This window comes from Oncorhynchus tshawytscha, linkage group LG15 (genome assembly GCF_018296145.1).
Source record: "Oncorhynchus tshawytscha isolate Ot180627B linkage group LG15, Otsh_v2.0, whole genome shotgun sequence".
NCBI lineage: Eukaryota > Metazoa > Chordata > Actinopteri > Salmoniformes > Salmonidae > Oncorhynchus > Oncorhynchus tshawytscha.
In genome coordinates, this window is record NC_056443.1 from 21,077,963 (window position 1) to 21,099,963 (window position 22,001).

The window sequence follows — 22,001 nt, forward strand, 5'->3', positions numbered from 1 at the left end:
GCGTGTAGATTGATGAGGGGGAACAAAATATTTAATACATTTTACAATAAGGTTGTAACGTAACAAAATGTGGAAAAGGTCATGGGGTCTGAATACTTTCTGAAGGCACTGTGTGTATTATTCTACAAAATGGCTATTATTTTAATGAGCTCTGCCCCCAAACAAGACCAAATTTTGTTGGTCCAGACTGCACCAAATCTAAGCCATCATAGACGTCTATATTTCACAAGTTTGGACATCAAAGTAGAGCAAAGTAGAGCTCAGTGGAGTACATCACAGAACTGTAGAGTAGAGTAGAGTTCAGTACAGTACAGAGTTCAGTACAGCAGATACAGTAAAGTAGAGCATAGTTCTGTTCAGTAGAGTATAGTTCAGTACTGAACTCTACAGGACTGTATTGTACTGAACTATACTCTACTTTTCTTTACTGTACCCCATGTACTGTACTGTGCTGTGCTGTACTGTATTGCACTGAGCTGTCCAAACTGGTGAACCCAACTGTGGTTTGTGAGTACTATGATTTCCCATTGTAGCCAATTCAATTGCAGAAATTCCGTTACTAATTTTTGGGAAATTCCGTTACCAATTTGGTAGTTTTAGTCACTTAATAATTTAAACAACATTTATATCAGTAAAAACATTAGAACTAATTGATAGGGCTACCTTTACTTGTTACTTATGTGACCTTTTTTTATCCTGCCTCCTAATCAGGGAGAAAATTTTGAAAATATCTTAAAGATACAGTATGTAGAGTTTTGGTAACGGAATTTCAAGGCACAAGGCAATGTTTCTTAAACTTACAGAAGGCAATTACAGTTTTCTACAAATTAATAATTGATCAGTTGGATTCATGTCTCCATCTCAACCAAAACTCGAGGTTAATGAAAAGGAAATCAAACTTTAAATGCCCTTTAAATAAAGTTTGATTTGATTTAGTCCTATTATTTAACTTCATTTTTTTGGTTGAGATGGAGACGTGAATCCTTGAAACCCTAGGACCTAGGACCTTGTCTAGTTTTAGGTGAATCCTGGGTTGAATAGAAACAAAAGCTGTTGATGACTCTGCAAATGCTATATAGGCCTAAATAGTCTCATTGATTTATATAAGATTCATAAAGTATGGTTACATTTCATTTGCTCTGTTTAAACTTACTCTTTGATATGACTTCGATAGCAACGTTGAATCTATTTCATTTTTAAGAGGAGGATTCTCTAATAATTCTCATGATAGCACATTGACAGATATCTAAGAGAAGCAGGCCTGGTTCAGTTATAACCCTGGATGGGAGACCAAAGGAAAGCTGTACATAGATACATTCTCAACCTACTGGTTTTTTTCTGATAGTGGCTATAACATTGAAGATCTGACATTGTTTCAAAGGTACAAATTCATCATATTTATACAAGGTTAGTTTATGTCGAAAATTGGTTTTCGTGATGACATAATCCTGTGGTTGAAATGTCACCCTCAAACCAACAGTTCTCTCTCACGATTTTGCAAATCCAATGTATTTTAAAAATAGATTCTACGTCAAAATACGTTGACAAATGATGTTGAAACAATGTTGATTCAACCAGTTTTTGCCCAGTGGGAAGTACCCTTGTGACATCTCTTCCGTTGTTGCCAGAGTTACCTCGACTCCTATGAAAAGGACACTACCTGTAAACACCACCTCATAAGATTGCCTGCTGCAGTTGTTTGAGAGATGCCCAGTTTGCAGCTGAACATGCAGCTCGAGAAGACCAGCAAGGGGGCCCTCATCAGCATCATGCAGACATGCCCTCACTGTGAGCATTCATATGAATGGAACTGTCAGTCACATGTGGGCAAATATCCGGCAGCAACCTTAGCCTGTCAGCGGCAACAGCTTTCACAGGCTCATCAGTTGTATAAATACAGAAGATAACCCACTTCATTACTTTGATATATTTGATAACCCAATTGTGAAAAATAATTGATGTAACCTGACATTATTTGTTGATCAATTTCTACTTCTTAGATGCATATAATGTCCAGGGCATAACGTGTCTGTGTGTGTGTGTGTGTGTGACCGACCGACCAGTGTCTTTGATGAGGGGCCAGGAGCTGATTTACGCTGCTATGCCCATCAATGGGGCTCTGGCAAAGACCTTACCTCCAGCCTGACCTCTTGCCTTCTCACCAACGGTCATTGATGGGGAGAACAGAATTAGGTAGATTTAGTCTGACCTGTTCAAATTTCAACATAATATCATGTTGAATGTATCAGATATCACCTATTCTAACTGCCATTGCTAATAACAGTGACTATGTGTTGTGACAGCTGGCGGGAGAGGTGAGGGGAAGTGGTGATTGAGGGGAGATATCTGTCAGTCTGTTGGCTCCACCCCCAGCCCTTATATGGACTTCCTGCCCCAACGAGGCAAGACTGGAACTCGTTAAGCCAGGGAGGGTTTGAGGATAAAAGGGGGTAGCAGCCTGCACAACAGGGCAGAGTAGGAGAGAACCAAGTGTGATATGAAGCGTGGGAGAAGAGAGCACACTAGCTATGAGGTTACATGTTGTGACCTGGACTGTTGGACTAACCCCCTTGTGTACCGGATTGGCTGACAACCTGAGTGTGAGGATGACCCCTGGGAAAAGGAATGGACAAAGAGAACGAATTGTGGGCTGTGGTGATTGGTTAATTCCCCCTTCTTTCCCTGTGTACAAAAATCCCTAAAAAACTTCCCCTAAGCATTCTATTTGTGCTACTAGTGTATCTTTTGTTATTAAACTTGGTGATGTGGAAATGTGTATGGAGACAGCAGATGGAGACTTGCAAGATGATGTGATGAAGTCCAGACTGACCGACATCCTTGTTGCTGATGTCTCTGAATGGAGAGAGACCTGGCATTAACATTTTACTAGAAACAACTTTTACTTACAATGTCTTTTTATTATTGAATGGTATCAGACAATATGGGGAGGGAGAAGCCCTGTTTGTTCTGCACCAAAATCAATTAACTCCTATTGTATACAGGACATAACACAGGAAGGTATGACCCCTCTGACATGTTTGCCAATGTAGGTCCATTACCACCAGACAAAATGCCGATAGGCACAGTATCTGTATTGGCTGGGAAGGACAGTGAAAGGTGCACATTGTTATATTAGCAGAACTGATTCTATGCTTTTATGTGAAGGGTTGTTTTACTTTACATGGACCTACATTTAAAATATCTACATAAATTCAGCACTTGCATTCTCATATTACTCTGTAGGCTACTGACCTATTCAAAGCTTCCTCTGGCAACTCACCATAAATCTGCCTGTAGTTATTGAACTCAATCTGCAGGAATTGTTATGATTGCCTGGGGGGAAATGGCTGTGGGCAAGGTTCTGACAGATGGGTGTGTCTTGGTGGTGGCAAGGACACACACACATCAAACCACACTCCCAAGTCAACTCCTGTTAGGCTTCGGTCATACACTGCAGCAATGCTGGAGGAGCAAGCCAAATAACTATATTATATAAGTGTGAAAAAGCACACTATTACTGGGCAACAGTCACGGGTATTTCCACTACCACTTCTACTAGCATTTCAGTAGCATTTCTACTGTTACTATATAGGCTACTATCCCACTACTACAAAGACAATCACTACTTCTACAATACACTAGCCTACATTTAACACTAACAATTGTTACTTCCACTACCGTACAAATACTGTTGAACAGCAAGTCACATAATTTTTCTGTATAGCACCAACTCAACTTCCATTATACTTCCGTGTGATAGGTGGCAGTACCATTATTCTGTCAACTTTGCTTCCCAAACCCAAAAAATAAAACATTTTAATAACAGAAGAGAGTGGCCAAGGTCAAGGAGCAAAGTGTTGTCACTGCGGTGGAGAACACGAGGCCTTGGAATGCCTGATCAGGGTGATAAAAATGGAGGTCACCAGCAGCTCAGTCTGTCTCCTATGCGGAGGCAGTTAAAACGGTCTGAACGTCAGATGGTAGTAAATACTGGTAGAATTACACTGCAACATACACCGCAGCCTGCGTATCAACAGGACCCAGAAATTCTGCAGGTGAAGAAAGTGGACTGTTGCTTTCATAGCAATGGTGGTAAATGACACTGTGCACATTGAAAGGTTGATATCATTGTTTCTGCAGTTGAACTATTTCTGGGATGAAAAGACAGCTAACATCTGAGGAGCTACATGGAGTACTTGTTCGTGCGGTCGCACCCTTTCAGGCCTCAAACTGAGCGGGTTTTTTAGATTTCGAATGAGCTGGAATATATACATATGATTTATTTTACATTATTTTGTAGTTTTTGTGGATTAATGTAAATGTTCTCTTCCCAGTGGAATTTACTTTTCTTTTATGATTTCTTTTCACCCCCGTCCAGTTGGTGGCGATAATACACTTTTTAGCATGTAGTTCGCCCTAAACCCCAAAGAATAAGACATCATTACGTCACCGGGTGTAGAGCAACTTTGACTGCCAAGATGGCGGGGACAATGTTGAGGTCGCTTAGCAAACTTGGACGTCCTTCAACTAAATTGATTATAAATAGTAATTTGGTCAGCCCTGCTTGCACTGTCCTGCAAAACAGGTGAGATTATCATCGTTCGATAGGCGCAATTATAGTTTAACCGATCAATAATGTCCAAGTAGGTCGTTTAGGGATCAAAAACGGTCACATAACAGCTAGCATTAGCCAGCTAACAAAAGGCACTGCTCATCTACAACACCGACTTGTCGGTCACATACCTGACACGACACACATCACGCTTATGTTATGTCAGAAGGAACTGTTGTATAAATCCTGTAACATTAAAACAGCTGTTAGTTGGCAACCTTGCTAACGTTAGTAGCTAGGTTACTTGAATCGAATCAGGTGGATTTTGACAGCACTGCAGCACATCCGATTCATGGCCAGCGTTTCATCTTGCGAACAAGCAGAGTGACGTTAACTTTACCTAGCAATTTCTTGCAATTCAAATGCATGTTTATTACTTTTGTCTGAAAAAACGTGTACAATGAGTGGAATGTTAGCACAAAATAGGTCTGGAATCCAGGCTAGCTAGCCCCCTTATTGTAGTTAACTAGGCTCAATAACAACACGTTTTACATAACGTGTAATGAGTGTTTACACAACCTGATGCCATTTACTGTATTGAGGTCAACGACACCGGTTGTACACCTCTCACACATTCATATGAACCACTTCAGGGTCAAACAATGTGTTAGACAGTAACTTGGAACAGTTCATCCTACCCGATCCATTTGTGCCTTGACAAGTCGCTATGGACCACTACCAACAGTTAGATAATGCTTGATATTGAGGCCTGCTTTATACAGAAAAACATTTCATTTGGTGAATCTCTGTTTAATCCTACCGTTTTACTTGTGTGAAATGTGATTAGTGACCAAATCGTCAGTCTGTCTTGGCTGACCTAGAGCAGATTAATGCCCTACCCTGGACTCTAGTCTACTTATATTAGGAGTTTACTTGGTACATTTTGTCAAATAAGGGGTGCTTATGTTTGTCCTGTTTCACACATGTACAAGTGTATAAGTGTGTGTGGTGTGAAATGTTTTTTTTTTTTTTTTGCATATCCCACTCCCCCTGAGACAGCCTCAGAGTGGGCTCATGGACAGGGATCATGTATTTTTTGTTATTGCTCTGAGAAAGCATTAGTTAACCTCACAAAACTGTGTAGGTCAAACCTAGACGTTTCACAATGTTGTAGTCCTGAACTAGCTCACCTGATTCAGGTAGCTTGAGGATTAGTTCAAAGACATGGAACAGCTGGGGTCCCCGAGGAGCAGTTTGAAACCACCTGGTTTAAACACTTGGTCAACAACATCCACACACTGCCATAGTACCATTGATGCATCATGGTTGCTTGTTATTCTCTCTTTCCAGGCAGAAACAGTGGCAGCCAGATGTGGAGTGGACGGAGCACTATGCTGGGGCGGTGATGTACCCCAGCGCCATCACTGAGAAATGGGTCCCCCCACCATGGAATGGTACGCCCCACTGTTGTGTACTGTCTTCATCTATAGGCCTACTAGTTATTAATGATGTGCATGAGTAATTGAGTACTCAAATTTTATTCTGTTATATTACATGTTTTTTACTATAAAATAGGAGTCTTGACTGTGATAAGGGCTCTGGAAATAAGGGTGTCTTTTCTGCAAAATGAACAAACAAGGCTATGCCATTGCACAGCCATAGGCTTCTACAAGCGCCACAGTCAGCTTACTTCCTTTTTGATTGTGTTCCACGATAAAATATAACCAGTTGATTTTACAGTTTCAACAAATGTATCTTAAATGGCACTTGTTTTTTTATTGACTGAATATATGAGGCAACTTAGCAGTTAGGATGTGTTATCTGTAATGGTTATGATAAATTAGGCACTTTTTCTCACTGTTGGCATGTAGATGAATGAGCATATTTTTTCCCACTGCCGCCCTTGTTCTAAAAATAGCTTTTTTTCATTCGAGTACTCAGTCAAAGGTCAAATCCCTAGTTGTTATTTAGGCCCAAGTCCAAAGTGGTGTATAATGATTGAAATCTGTTAGTTCCATATGTGGGAGTTGCATTTTATTGCATGCTACTCCATCAAACCTGATTGGCCACAACGTGGTTGTCAGTGGTTTCTAAACTCATTCTGTGACTTTGACTTTATTATAGATTTAGATTCATTCCACATCATACTCTGTGACTTTATCATAGCCATTCTACATTCAGCTTTATCTAAACACTTATGCATGAATTCCGAACCAACTAAGTCTGTCCAACCTCTTTCTTTTTTCTATGTTGAACCCTGAGACGAAATGCTTTGGTTTTACTTTAAACAAGAAAGTAGCTTTTCTTATAAACTTAAACTGCCAAATCTCCTCTCAATCCCTCTCTCAGATAAGGATGCTCCTATGGAAAAGGAGGTGTCTAACCTGACCATTAACTTTGGGCCCCAGCACCCCGCAGCCCATGGCGTGCTGCGTCTGGTGCTGGAGCTCAGCGGGGAGTCAGTGAAGAAGTGTGATCCCCACGTGGGCCTGCTGCACCGCGGCACAGAAAAACTCATTGAGTACAAGACCTACCTGCAGGTACGTAGCACACCTAGAGACACTAAGGTATGTAAGAAGACAAAAATCCTGGCAGAATAGTTCACTCGTCAGCTAGGATAACAAATTGCCTGAAAGTTACTAGCATAAGTGTCCTGACTAAGATGCTTGTAATGTACAAGCTCGTGTTTAGGCTCTTCTACAACGGGCATGTTTTTGTTTGATGAAATGCATTGACCAGTCTTCCCGTGTTTTGCTATAGGCGCTGCCTTACTTTGACAGGTTGGACTACGTGTCCATGATGTGTAACGAGCAGGCATACTCTCTGGCCGTGGAGAAGCTGCTCAACATCCAGGCCCCACCCCGCGCACAGTGGATCAGAGGTAAGACTAGGTGCTACTAGACGACCTTGCCAGAAAGGACGAACTAACCAATACATCAAACTGATGAGCAAACCAACTTGCGTGAGCTTTTTTCCCCCCGAATTGTCAGTTCAGAGATAAAGGTAAAGTTTGGGTTAACAAGTGAAATTTGAGATTAAGTTGGTGCACCTCTCTCCTTTACCAGCACAACAGTAACAAGTGTGAGAATCATAACCTTCTTAGGTCATCGGGCCCATTTACCCTTTCATACAAGGTCACTAGGGGGCAGTAGTTAGCTACATGGAGTTCAACAGTCAACATGGATATACAGTTGAAGTCGGAAGTTTAGTCATTAAAACTCGTTTTTCAGCCACTCCACAAATTTCTTGTTAACAAACTATAGTTTTGGCAAGTCGGTTAGGACATCTACTTTGTGCATGACACAACATTTTCCAACAATTGTTTACAGACAGATTATTTCACTTATAATTCACTATCACAATTCCAGTGGGTCAGAAGTTTACATACACTACGTTGACTGTGCCTTTTAAACAGCTTGGAAAATCCCAGAAAATGATGTCATGTCTTTGGAAGCTTCTGATAGGCTAATTGACATTATTTGAGTCAATTGGAGGTGTACCTAGGGATGTATTTCAAGGCCTACCTTCAAACTCAGTGCCTCTTTGCTTGACATGGGAAAAACAAAAGAAATCAGCCAAGACCTCAGAAAAAAAAGTTGTAGACCTCCACAAGTCTGGTTCATCCTTGAGAGCAATTTCCAAACGCCTGAAGGTACCACGTCAATCTGTACAAACAATAGTACGCAAGTATGAACACCATGGGGCCACGCAGCCGTCATACCGCCCAGGAAGGAGACGTGTTCTGTCTCCTAGAGATTAACGTACTTTGGTTCGAAAAGTGCAAATCAATCCCAGAACAACAGCAAAGGACCTTGTGAAGATGCTGGAGGAAACAGGTACAAAAGTATCTATAGCCACAGTAAAACGAGTTCTATATTGACATAATCTGAAAGGCCGCTCAGCAAGGAAGAAGCCACTGCTCCAAAACCGCTGTAAAAAAAAAGCCAGACTGCGGTTTGCAGCTGCACATGGGGACAAAGATCTTACTTTTTGGAGAAATGTCCTCTGGTCTGATGAAACAAAAATAGAACTGTTTGGTCATAATGACTATCATTATGTTTGGAAGAAGAAGGGGGAGGTTTGCAGGCTGAAGAACACCATCCCAACCGTGAAGCATGGGGGTGGCAGCATCATGTTGTGGGGGTGCTTTGCTGCAGGAGGGAATGGTTCACTTCACAAAATAGATGGCACCATGAGGAAGGAAAGTTGTGGATGTCTTGATGTTACTTCAATATATCAGTCAGGAAGTTAAAGCTTGGTCGCAAATGGGTCTTCCAAATGGGGACAATGACCCAAAGCATACTTCCAAAGTTGTGGCAAAATGCCTTAAGGACAACAAAGTCAAGGTATTGGAGTCGCCATCACAAAGCCCTGACCTCAATTCTATAAAAAAAATTGTGGGCAGAACTGAAAAGGCGTGTGCAAGCGAGGAGGCCTACAAACCTGACTCAGTTACATCAGCTCTGTCAGGAGGAATGGGCCAAAATTCACCCAATTTATTGTGGAAGGCTACCTGAAACGTTTGACCCAAGTTAAAAAATTTAAAGACAATGCTACCAAATACTAATTGAGTATATGTAAACTTCTGACCCACTGGGAATGTGATGAAAGAAATAAAAGCTGAAATCATTATCTCTATTATTCTGGCATTTCACATTCTTAAATTGAAGTGGTGATCCTAACTGACCTAAGACAGGACATTTTTACTCTGATTAAATTTCAGGAATTGTGAAATACTGAATTTAAATGTATTTGACCAAGGTGTATATATAAACCTCTGACTTCAACTGTACAGAGGAACTGGGGCCTGTTACACAATCTCCACACAGGCAGAAGATGGGCAACAGTGAGTAAGTAAGTATGACTTTTCAGTGTCTACTTCTGTTGTTTTGCAGTTCTTTTCGGCGAGCTGACTCGCATCCTGAACCACATCATGGCCATCACCACCCACGCCCTGGACATCGGAGCCATGACCCCCTTCTTCTGGATGTTCGAGGAGAGAGAGAAGGTGAGAATGGAAACAGAATTTAGGATCTGGGGCCGTATCAAGCTTAACAGAGTAGGAGTGATGATCTAGAATCAGGGTCCTGATCTTCCTTCCTTTTGCTGAAGTAGCAATTTTTGGAAGTCCTTTTTCTTATTGGTATATTAACTAATTGAATGTCACCAGGCAGGCCAAAACTCCATCTCGCCCACACAGGACGAAATTTCAGGCAGTCTTTTCAATCGTCTCTTACACTAAAAGTGTATTATCATCATTTTCACCATTTCCCAGTATTATTCCAACCTCGGTGTGTAAATATATGTAAAACACTGGAAAACCATGTTTTAGCACTGGACCTTTTCATGGTGTGTTGTCGTGTCTCTATCCTTCTCCTAGATGTTTGAGTTCTATGAGCGTGTCTCAGGGGCCAGGATGCATGCAGCCTACGTCAGACCTGGAGGAGTACACCAGGTGAGGGCCGCCTGGGAACTTAGTCTTATGGGGTTTCTCCTGGGTAGCGTTTCCCCTAGGTTCAGATCTAGGATCAGCATCCTCTCCCCAATCCTAACCTTCACCATTAGAAGGGGGGGATCGCTAAACTGACCCAAGATCAGCGTCTAGGGGCAACTTCACCCTACAGCTATGTATGCGATGGAATGGTCGCTATAAAGATTGTGTTATCTGCTTGTCCCAGGACATGCCACTGGGACTAATGGATGATATCTATGAGTGGTGCAAGAACTTCTCCATCAGAATAGACGAGGTGGAGGAGATGTTGACCAACAACCGTATCTGGAAGAACCGCACCGTGGACATCGGGGTTGTGTCTGCAGAGGACGCACTCAACTATGGCTTCAGGTGAGACACACTCACTCACACACACTCCCTCTCAAACTGTTGTGAAGCTAATGAAAGATGTAAATCACCCCCTCTGCTTGTCTGTCAGTGGTGTGATGCTGAGGGGTTCAGGCATCAAGTGGGACCTGAGGAAGTCTCAGCCCTACGACAAGTATGACGAGGTGGAGTTTGACGTCCCCATCGGCAGCAAGGGAGACTGCTACGACAGGTGAGAAGGACGCCTACTGTCCTCTCTGTCTGCCTCTCTCTCTCTTTTTTACTTAGTATTGCGTTTGAGTTTTACCTTCATATTTGTTATTGATTGTTTTTGATTGAATCCTGTTTTGGAGTTGTTGTTGGCTGGTCTAGTGGTTGTGCTGCCACACACAGACCACATGCCCCTGGAGGGCAGCGGTTAAACCCCCCCCATCTACTTATCTAACTTCTAAAATACCTTCACAATATGCATGTTTACATCTTGTTTCCCCTCCCTCCTTCCTCTCCTCTTTGTCCTTGGTGTTGGTCAGGTACCTGTGCAGGGTGGAGGAGATGAGGCAGAGTCTCAGGATCATGATCGAGGCCCTCAACAAGATGCCAGCGGGAGAGATCAAAGTGGACGATGCCAAGGTGGCCCCGCCCAAGAGATCTGAGATGAAGGTGAGAGAATGACTGAATGTTTTTTATTTTTATTTGAGATCATTGAGGACAGCGGGGTGCACGTTTTTAGCCCTAGCGCTAAACGCACCGGATTCAACTAATCAAATGGCTTGATGAGTTAATTAGTTGAATCAGGTGTCCGAGTGCACCTTTTTTAGGTGCTCGGGACCAGGATGGAGAAACACTGATTCAGGGCATTTAGATCATCCTTAATTTTTTTCTGCCTTACCCTGTAGTTAAACACAAGCCCTTGTTACGGTGGAGTGTTTCACATCGAGTCTAAATAAGCATAAACATCAGTTGTAATGGTGGTTAATGTTCCCATGTTAGATGTCCATGGAGTCTCTGATCCATCACTTTAAGCTGTACACAGAGGGTTACCAGGTGCCCCCCGGATCCACATACACAGCTGTAGAAGCACCCAAGGTAAGCCCTCCCCTTTCCTCAGACCTATATAGATAGAAGGGCTTTGAGCCTCTGTTTTTTAAAAATTGAACCTCAAATACTTTGAGGATATTCTATATGTGCAATTTACTGCTTGTAATGGTGAGATTCTCCTCCAACTGATCTATTTTGTAGGTCATAGGAGGCCTTTAGATATAACACAATTCCAAAACATTTATTACATTGATATTTGACAGAGATATTCTATAAATGTGCCAGATTTAGCTAGCTGGTTAATTTGAATCTGTAGTCACATCGATGGCCCTGAACAAACTTTATTTGACTCTATGCAAACTGGTAACCACATATCCTGAGGCTGCATTCATTGTAGCTGGGGATTTTAACAAGGCTAATCTGAAAACAAGACTGTAAATTCTATCAGCATATCGATTGTGCTACCAGAGCTGGTAAAACCCTGGATCATTGTTATTCTAACTTCCACGACGCATATAAGGCCCTCCCCCGCCCTCCTTTCGGAAAAGCTGACCACGACTCCATTTTGTTGCTTCCAGCCTACAGACAGAAACTAAAACAGGAAGCTCCCGCGCTCAGGTCTGTTCAACGCTGGTCCGACCAATCTGATTCCACGCTTCAAGACCGCTTCGATCACGTGGATTGGGATATGTTTCGCATTGCGTCCAACAACATTGACGAATACGCTGATTCTGTGAGCGAGTTCATTAGAAAGTGCATTGGCGATGTCGTACCCATAGCAACTATTAAAACATTCCCAAACCAGAAACCGTGGATTGATGGCAGCATTCGCACAAAACTGAAAGCGCGAACCACTGCTTTTAACCAGGGCAAGGTGACCGGAAACATGACTGAATACAAACAGTGTAGCTTTTCGCTCCGCAAGGCAATCAAACAAGCTAAGCGTCAGTATAGAGACAAAGTAGAGTCGCAATTCAACGGCTCAGACACGAGGTATGTGGCAAGGTCTACAGTCAATCACGGATTACAAAAAGAAAACCAACCCTGTTGCGGACCAGGATGCCTTGCTCCCAGACAGACTAAATAACTTCTTTGCTCGCTTTGAGGACAATACAGTGCCACTGACATGGCCCACTACCAAAATCTGCGGACTCTCCTTCACTGCAGCCGACGTAAAACATTTAAACGTGTTAACCCTCGCAAGGCTGCAGGCCCAGACGGCATCCCCAGCCGCATCCTCAGAGCATGCGCAGACCAGCTGGCTGGTGTGTTGACGGACATATTCAATCAATCCTTATCCCAGTCTGCTGTCCCCTCATGCTTCAAGAGGGCCACCATTGTTCCTGTTCCCAATAAAGCTAAGGTAACTGAGCTAAACGACTACCACCCCGTAGCACTCGCTTCCGTCATCATGAAGTGCTTTGAAAGACTAGTCAAGGACCATATCCCTCCACCCTACCTGGCAGCCTAGACCCACTCCAATTTGCTTACCGCCCCAATAGGTCCACAGACTATGCAATCGCAACCACACTGCACGCTGCCCTAACCCATCTGGACAAGAGGAATACCTACGTGAGAATGCTGTTCATCGACTACAGCTCAGCATTTAACACGATAGTACCCTCCAAACTCATCATCAAGCTCGAGACCCTGGGTCTCGACCCCACCCTGTGCAACTCGGTACTGGACTTCCTGATTATTAATGTGTAATATTGTGTTATTTTGCAGGGAGAGTTCGGTGTGTATCTGGTATCTGACGGCTCCAGCAGGCCCTACCGCTGCAAAATCAAAGCTCCAGGATTCGCTCACTTGGTACGGGGAGCTCATACTACCACAACACAGACAGAATTCACACCCTGAATTATTTAATGCAGTTATTATAAATTATTCAATGTGTAAAACAGCTTTTTCCTCAAGGCTACTTCTAATTCATTAAGGACATTTATAAACCAGTATAATAGCGTTTGTAAAAGAAAACAAACCCAACCCTGCCTTGCCCTCTCTGTCTGTGTTGTAACATGTTTGTTCTTGGGACATTAACACACCAGAACGTCCCACACTGTTTTGGTTTCTGTATCAAATCACTTTAAATAAAGTGCATTGCACAAACGTGTCGCAACACAGATTTTATAAGAAAAAATCTATGTATGATGCTTCTTTCAGTTTATAGTTGGATTGGAGTTGGTTGGTTTGGAGTTGATTGATGGTTTCGATGTTTTTTTCCCCCAGGCTGCCCTGGATATGATGGCTAAAGGACACATGCTGGCTGACGTAGTGGCCATTATTGGTAAGAAATGTTTCTACTGGGTCATATTCAGTAGGACACACTGTAGCAAAATGTTTTGTGACGGTTAACAAAAATCTGTGTTCTAATTGTATTAGTACCTCTGTTTCACAAAATATTCTCCCTGCTGAACACGACCCTTATGTTATCAGTCAACCATTGATATCAGAATCCTTAGCAATGCAATTCATGTACACTGAACAAAAATATAAACGCAACATTTTCAAAGGTTTTACAAAGGAGTTACAGTTCATAAGGAAGTCAGTTAATTTTAAATACATTTGTTAGGTGCTAATCTATGGATTTCACATGACTGGGAATACAGATAGACATGTTGATCACGGATGCCTTAAAAAATATATATATATACATATGAGCGTGGATCAGAAGACCAGTCAGTATCTGGTTTGATCACAATTTGCCTCATCTCCTTAATGTTGAGTTGATCAGGCTGTTGATTGTGGCCTGTGGAATGTTGGCTCACTCTTCAATGGTTGTGCAAAGTCGCTGGATATTGGCGGGAACTGGAACACGTTGTCCTGGGCTGGCGTGGTTAGATGTGGTTTGTACATATAGAACATTTCTGGGATATTTTATTTCAGCTCATGAAACATGGGACCAACACTTTATATGTTGCATTTATATTTTTGTTCAGTGTAGTTCCTGTTCAATGTATGGTTGATTTAAAAAAAAAAAAATATTTTTATTTATTTAATCTTCTTGTGACAGGCACCCAGGACATTGTGTTTGGCGAAGTTGACCGTTAAGTTAAAACACCTGACTGTTGAAAGATGACACCCATGGTTCCACTCTGAAGAGGAATTCTCAGCGCTGTCTTTACTACCTTGTTTGTCTCTCATTCACTGTACTGGGATTTTGACAGATGGGCCAACTCGTAATCATTGACGTATAATGCTGTAAACCTAATAAATATTTGATCTCTGATCGGTCAAATAGTGTCATTTCACTCAGTATCTTTTGTAGTTAAGAAACATACAGTAAGAACTTCAGGGAAGTCATAGCTCAATGTTATTTCCGTTTTTCAAAACACCATGTTGCACAACCAACATGTGGTAAAGATAGAGTAAGTCGACAGAACCCGAAGCATTCTAGGCCTTTCAGTCTGTCCTTCCTCCAACGCTGTGTGCAGGCCCACAGACAGGGGAGTGGTCTGATCATAGAAAATGGACTGAGCTCGACCACAACTTCCCCCTGTTGCTCTACCCTGGCTTTCTTTGTAACACTGCGTCATCACCACACTTAACCAACGGACTCATCAGCCCTGCTCAACCGATGTGCTAGTTACTGACTGAGCAGTCTGACGTCCGGTAAAAAGAGCTTGTTGCCGCTGCCTACTGTTGTGGTGTGTCCTGTTGTATCCTTGTTGCTGTGACAATGGGAGGCAGATTCCAGGTTCTTTCAGCTCTTCCTCTGTGGTTGAGCTTTGGCAGCGCTGGTGAGTCTGGAGTTTGATAAGTACAAACCTCTTGATGTTTGGTTGTTGACCTGTGCTATGAAAGTGTTATTTTTTTTGTGGGATTAACATGAGTTTAACTTTTTGATTAGTATAACTCCCAACTAAATTTGGTCTTCTACTGGAGGAAATATTTTAAAGTCAAGTAAATTATAAAGTATCATGGTGAGTCCCATGGTTGAGATCAGGGCTCATGTCCACAAAGCATTTCAGAGTAGTGCTGATCTAGGATCTGACCATATAATCTTATTCATTATGATCTACAAGGCAAAACGGATCTTAGATCAGCACTCCTACGCTGAGATGCTTTGTCAATGGGCCCAGATCTCAGGGAGTCCAGCAATTAACATAGTTTGAGTTACAAATGCCGATATATCACGTTCAAATCTTTTTACTGAAGACTGACAAGTCCGTCAGTGAAAATATTTGAATGTGATGTACTGGTATTTGGAACTCGTCATATTATTTTGGTCATATGAATAATCAACTATTTTGTTGATAGAAACCCTGTAGTGACACGTTTACAATAATTGTTGAAGTGGGCATCATAATTTCTCCTTCCTGAAAGAATGAAGTAAATCAGCTTTTCCTGTCTGTAAATGGTTTTGCTCATGACTGTTTTAACTTGGTTTTAGAAATTGATTTTTCAGTATAACCAAACGGAGTTTGGCGCAAAAAATATATTGTATATTGGTGTAGTGTAGGTGATTCTGACATTCTCAATATAGAGGGCAAAACGATGTCAGTGGTATGATGAACTATTGGTGTGATGGAACGTGTGTAACAACTAAAAAAAGGGGGATAGGGCTCAATTCTTATTGTTTTGGGACCGCAGAAGCAAAGCAGTAGCCACATTGGTCCTCTAACATTAGATACTGAAGAAAGTGATGGCATTACTTTTTCACGGCACTGTATGCACTGACGAAACGTCCGCACCATCTGCATGGTCCACACACACACGTACACAGAAGCTTACACTATGTCTAAGCATCAGTGTAGGTGTACTGCACCTATATGCATGCATATACAGAACACATTTCAGTGTTCTCCATAGTGTTTTCTTGCACATAGCGTTCTCTATTTAAATCGACAGATGTTTGAGGTTCACAGATATGAGGTAGGGAAACCAAAAGAGATCATAGATAAATCAACCACATCACCCTAGTCCCGCCTTGCACACACACACACACACCAAACTGATAAAGATAAAATAATCACATTTTCAATTTGAAAACTGAGAGACACTCAATTTGAAGATATGCCTATTTGTCAGAACAGAATGATATTAACCAAGATCATTTTTGACATGTTGTGGATAGGAGTAGGTAGGTACTGTACCAGCCAAACAGGTAAGGAAAGATGACTGAGATCTGCGTGACAGACCGATTACTGGTGGTCACTTGCGATAACTGATAGTCTGGTTGTTTTTACCTACCTTAGTTACATGCACTGTAAGTAGCTCTGGATAAGAGCATCTGCTAAATGACTAAATTGGTGGTCAAACCTCAGAGGACCATCCTGTAAATAGCAGTTCTTCTCCTCTGTCCTCAGCGGCCCTGGTTGAGCCTCAGATCTGCTACATCCTGGACGCCATCTTGTTTCTGTACGGTATCATCCTTACTGTGCTATACTGCAGGATCAAGGTACAGCTGCCTTCTACACTCTAGAAATAGTTTTATACCCTTTCCCCAGATACTGTATATGCCTCATCACAATTATATTGTGGAGATCTACAGACAGTTCATTGGACTTCATTGTATAGTTTCTGATCTGACATGCACTGTCAACTGTGGGACCTTATATAGACAGGTGTTTCTTTCTGAATCATGTCCAAACAGTTGAATTGGCCAAAAGTGGACTCCAATCAAGTTGTAGTGGTACCTCAAGGATGATCAAAGGAAATTGGATACACCCGAGCTCCATTTGGAGTGTCATAGCAAAGGAGTGTGAATACTTATGTAAATGAGATTTCTGTATTTAATTTTCCATAAATTAGCTAAACAATTCTAAACAAGGTTTCACTGTCATTACGAGGTATTGTGTGTACAGTAGATGGGCGAGAGAGAAAAATCTATTGATTCCATTTTGAATTCAGGCTGTAACAACAAAATATGGAGTAAGTCCAACGGTATGAATACCTTCTGAAGGCACTGTAGATCTGAAAGATGTGGATAGGTATAAACACTGATCTAAAAAACAATGTTTTCTGCAGTATAGCTATGGTAGTAGCTCCACCTTGTCCTCTGGAAGGTTAGGTGAAATTTTCACCATATTGCTTATACTTATCCAACCCATCCAATCGTTTCAGATCTGCCCAAATGCCTAGAACAGCTTGGGGTTGATTCAGTTTCATCTGTCTGTCTGTCTGTCTTACCTCTATCTTTCAACACTCAGTATTTCCCACAGATGGCTCCGGTGACTGGGACAGCAAAGCCAGTGGTGAGAAAGCCACAGTAACATGATCTACACTGTTAAACCCTATTAAACAAGCCCTTATGGCACCCAGATACATGAAAACGAGCCCCTGCAGTTGGCCGGGGATCAAATCAATGTAATGTGAGATATGCTCCAAACCATTTTCTAGTCCTGTACAACGCAGACAAACACAACTACAGCTTTACAGTCGGTTGGGGGCAGGAAGGGATTTCCTGACAAACATTAAACCTAATAGCTTATTTTTCACACACTTTCTACACAAAGAAAAATGCCACCCCTGTACTCACACACAAGCTCACCCTGTTTCAAGATGTTGCATGAATAGTGATTTAGTCATTTTCCTCAGTGTTTGTGTTTTGTAATGGTGTTTCTCTTTCACTCTGACACAGAATGCAGAGGAGAGCATCTATACGGTGAGTTGGTGATGGTGATCTTAGTTGATGTGTGGAATTTCAATTGTAGGTCCTTGCTTAATTATATTTTTTTCTGCTCTCTCTCTATCTCAAATATCTCAGGGATTGACTCCTCATTCTGCAGACACCTACCAGACCATCGGTCAGAAGAAAGGATTGCACTAGTCGAGGATGAGTTGAAGAAAGAGAACGTTTGACTCTTTCCATTTGTTAAATCACTTTTGTCTTTCCAGGCATTTCCATTGCATTTTATGTATTTTATTTAAACAGCTTTTGAGCGAAAATTTAACGTTTTTAATTTTTTAAAATTTGCAATTCATATGTGAAAGCCTCCTTTGTATGTTGTGGCTTGTGTCTCGAAAGAGAGAGAAACGTGAGAAGAGCAAAAGAGGGAAGAAGTTGAGCAGTGGTAAAAAATGTATTTACGATAGGTTTGACAGTAGCTAGGTTTGCATCCAATTTGACAGATTTTCATGTAAATATGATAAAATCTGCATAAAATAATATGCGCATTTTCCCACCAGATATGTTTGACTGACTTTATGAGGATACAATCCTGTGCGTGACGACGTAGTGCACGTAAAAATATATTTTACGGTTAAATTCCCATGTACCGAATGAAAAATACAATTTCTATCGCATTTTCAACTCTGCTGATAATTAGTCACAAAAACTGTTGCATTGAATAGCAAATGTACCCGAGTTGGTATTGGCACATGCGCTCTAGCCAACACCTAGCAGATACAGTGCGGGTAATCTACCTATTATGAGATTATTATGAATAAGAGCGATATTATTTGTATTGGTCAAACCTAATCATCGTTCGTTATCTCAATAAGACCCTCGATGTTAATTGTATAGGAGCAAGCAAGCCAACACCTTGTACATTCACCACCCTGTGAAGTTCATAATTTATTTAATCTGTAGCCAAATAAACTGCATGCTTTCCCGAGACGTAGTGGTAGAACCACACAACATATAATTTCATGACCCCAAAATTTACTTCGATATGATGGTTATTATATCAATATTTGCGCAGAAAACGTTTCCACCGCCATTTCTCACCGACATAAAAGTATCCCACCATGTCGAACGAACAAACTGTCTTGTCAGTATAAGATTGTACAGGTGTTGTGTCAAAAATCTCCCCCTGCCAGAACCCCCCCTTCTAATTTCCTTAATTTTGTGGCTAGAGTCAAATACTTTCTGTGGCACACATCAGAGTCAAATACTTTCTATAGAACAAACTTCACGTTCAGGCAACTGAACTTAATAATCAATGTATGGCTGAATTATTATCCTTGCACTTTCAAAAATACTATTCGAATGAGACATGGGAGAGATGACGAATTTTGGCAAAGAGATGTATTTATAAACTAATACAAATCAGTAGCGGATTTAGGAACAGGCGGCATCTTGCAGGGGGCGCGGGCGCTGAAGGGGGGAGTTCTCCCAGGGCGCCATACAAGCTAGAACCGCCATATACACTTGAAACAAATAGCCAAACCGAAAACTGAGTGAAGAGCTGAAATCTCAACTAGCAAGCAAGGCGCAGCAATGACGAACGCGATTCCGGCACAACACCGGCATTTCGTGTTTCCATAGCTAGTCGTGACTTTTTTCATGCGTCAGGTAATTCATCTGCATGAAATGGTTGGATGTTTAACTTGTTTGTGCAGCCTATGTCTTCTTTGTATGATACTTATACTGAGGTTTTTTAGATCCAGCTCGAGAATGATGTTTTTGGTCTCATATACGTCTCATATATATATATTTTGTAACCTTTATTTAACTAGGCAAGTCAGTTAAGAACAGATTCTTATTTTCAATGACGGCCTGGGAACAGTGGGTTAACTGCCTGTTCAGGGGCAGAACGACAGATTTGTACCTTGTCAGCTCGGGGATTTGAACTTGCAACCTTTACTAGTCCAACGCTCTAACCACTAGGCTACCCTGCCGCCCCATATAGCTTCATTCACCGTTTTATCAAATCATGTACAGTTTTTAACTATTGATATTGGTGTTCTGGGTCTATTGTTGGAATTTTCAAAGTTTCTATGGTGATTTTATAATACATTCTGATAAAATATCAAACTGGTCTGTGGTAGGTTATTTTGATATTATATTATTTTCTTTCACACAGTTGATGCATCTAGCTCACGCTATTTCAGAGGCTGATTTCCGTTACACCGAAGCCATGGCAACTGATCCTGGCCCCGGCCACACACTGTCCGACTCACATCCTCTTTGTGGCCACTGCAAAGTTTCTGTCGTGTGTGTCTGTGTGCGCGCGGTCTTGTGCGTTCTACCGCCCTAGGTGAGACAAATGTCTTTGCCAATACCCCTGCGAAACTAGAACAGTCACAAGCAAAATAACATTGAAAATAAGTCTAAAATATGTATTTTTCCAGACTTTGAAGTTAGGTTAATTTTAGGTTCCTAATGAAAGTTGAACATATGTATTTTCCGGACGTTTAAAATACGTATTTTCTGGATGTTGAAATCAGGTTCATTTTCGGTACTGAAAAAAACATGAAAAGACATCTTAATGAAGAGTAAAGTAGGGTACAATGCAGTACATTATACTGTACTGAACTATACTTTTCTTTACTGTACTCTGCGGTCATCTACTGTGCTGTCCAAACTTGTGAAACAGATGTCGATGATTGATTCAGATTTGTCCCGGTTCATGGATGTTGAAATCAAGGCCGTTCTGGAATTGAAGGGTACAAAACTTGAAACTACTGATTATCATAACAATTTAGCCTACTGGGTGAAACTCCTAGACAGCAGTTGTGAGGAGCCTGATTTTCCATTCCATACTGTCATTTTTTTTACCCGTCTTTTTTAAAAAGGATATCACGTTTGTTAATTTGCCATATTCACATCAAAGCGCATTTTTTTAATGCCATTTATAGGTTAGGCTGTTTGATCAAAGAAACGTGCATAATGTCAAACGTGTCTCGTGACATTGTCAAATTTTCACATCCACTCCAGTCTGTAGGCTACAGAAAATGCCATATACTCTTTCTCACGTAGGCTATATGGTACATGGTTTATGTTAGACCATTTTTTAAAAACCGAAAGTTGGTTGAGCGCCACAGCTGGTCACCTCCAACAGCAACCTGGAGAGGCGCGCTCGGCTTGGACAAGCAACATATTTATCAGTGGGCACTGCTTATCACTTGCGGTATCAGTGCTCACCTAAATAGCTCACATGCCACTGGGTAAGAGACATTTAAATTATTTGGGGGCAGAATTATCCAAGGCATTATCTGTTGTTGGAGGTACGCCTTGGTCAGTTTAGCTCGGGAAAATGCCGCCATCGTCATTCTGCAGTTATATGCGGTCGCTTGACCAGAGCCTCTTGACAACGCTTCGCTCCAATGCTTAGCTTCGTTGGAAATTTGCAGAGCTCAACGTTTTCTCCAGCTCAGTTAGCAGGGTTCTCGCTGCTCACCTTAATTGAGAGCACCTTGACTGCCTGCGTCACTGCTTGGTATGGAAACTGCTTGGGAATCTGACCATAAGGTGCTACAGAGGGTAAGTGCATATGGACCAGCTCCATGCAACCCAGGACCTATTGTTTTAAATATACTTAAGTATCAAAAGTTAATGGAATTGCTAAAATGAAAAGCACCATCAATGTTTTATTGAGGATAGCCAGGGGCACACTACAACACTCAGACAATTTACGAACAAAGCATTTGTGTTTAGTGAGTCTGCCAGATCAGGGGCAGTAAGGAAGACCAGGGATGTTCTCCTGATAAGTGTGTAAATTGGATAATTGTCCCTGTCAACAGGTAACTAGTACTTTGGGTGTCAGGGAAAATGTATTGAGTAAAAAGTACATTATTTTCTTTAGGAATGTAGTGAAGTAAAAGTTGGCAAAAATACAAAAGTACAGATACTCCAAAAAACGACTTAACTTTACATCACTGTGCACCACAAGCAGTACAGGAGCGCCAAGTCTGGGACCAAAAGGC

General features: G+C 41.6%; 2 protein-coding genes across 3 annotated transcripts; both read left to right on the forward strand.

The window, feature by feature from the left end:
• The first annotated feature begins 4,430 nt into the window (after positions 1-4,430).
• Positions 4,431-14,637, forward strand: ndufs2 (NADH:ubiquinone oxidoreductase core subunit S2). The gene is made up of 13 exons (XM_024373602.2): positions 4,431-4,585; positions 5,903-6,006; positions 6,902-7,092; positions 7,313-7,433; positions 9,448-9,560; positions 9,933-10,007; positions 10,231-10,394; positions 10,483-10,602; positions 10,901-11,030; positions 11,361-11,456; positions 13,137-13,220; positions 13,638-13,695; positions 14,422-14,637. The coding sequence occupies exons 1-13, from the start codon at positions 4,479-4,481 to the stop codon at positions 14,457-14,459; spliced, it is 1,401 nt and encodes a 466-aa protein (XP_024229370.1). The 5' UTR covers positions 4,431-4,478; the 3' UTR covers positions 14,460-14,637.
• Positions 14,638-14,756: 119 nt separating this feature from the next.
• On the forward strand, positions 14,757-20,109 carry fcer1g (Fc fragment of IgE, high affinity I, receptor for; gamma polypeptide). 2 transcript variants are annotated; one of them, XM_024373603.2, is made up of 5 exons: positions 14,757-15,148; positions 16,718-16,809; positions 17,561-17,605; positions 17,992-18,015; positions 18,118-20,109. In XM_024373603.2, the coding sequence occupies exons 1-5, from the start codon at positions 15,088-15,090 to the stop codon at positions 18,178-18,180; spliced, it is 285 nt and encodes a 94-aa protein (XP_024229371.1). In that variant the 5' UTR covers positions 14,757-15,087; the 3' UTR covers positions 18,181-20,109. The 2 variants fall into 2 exon arrangements, with proteins under 2 accessions (XP_024229371.1, XP_024229372.1); XM_024373604.2 differs by having other exon boundaries at positions 17,573-17,605.
• Positions 20,110-22,001: the final 1,892 nt, after the last annotated feature.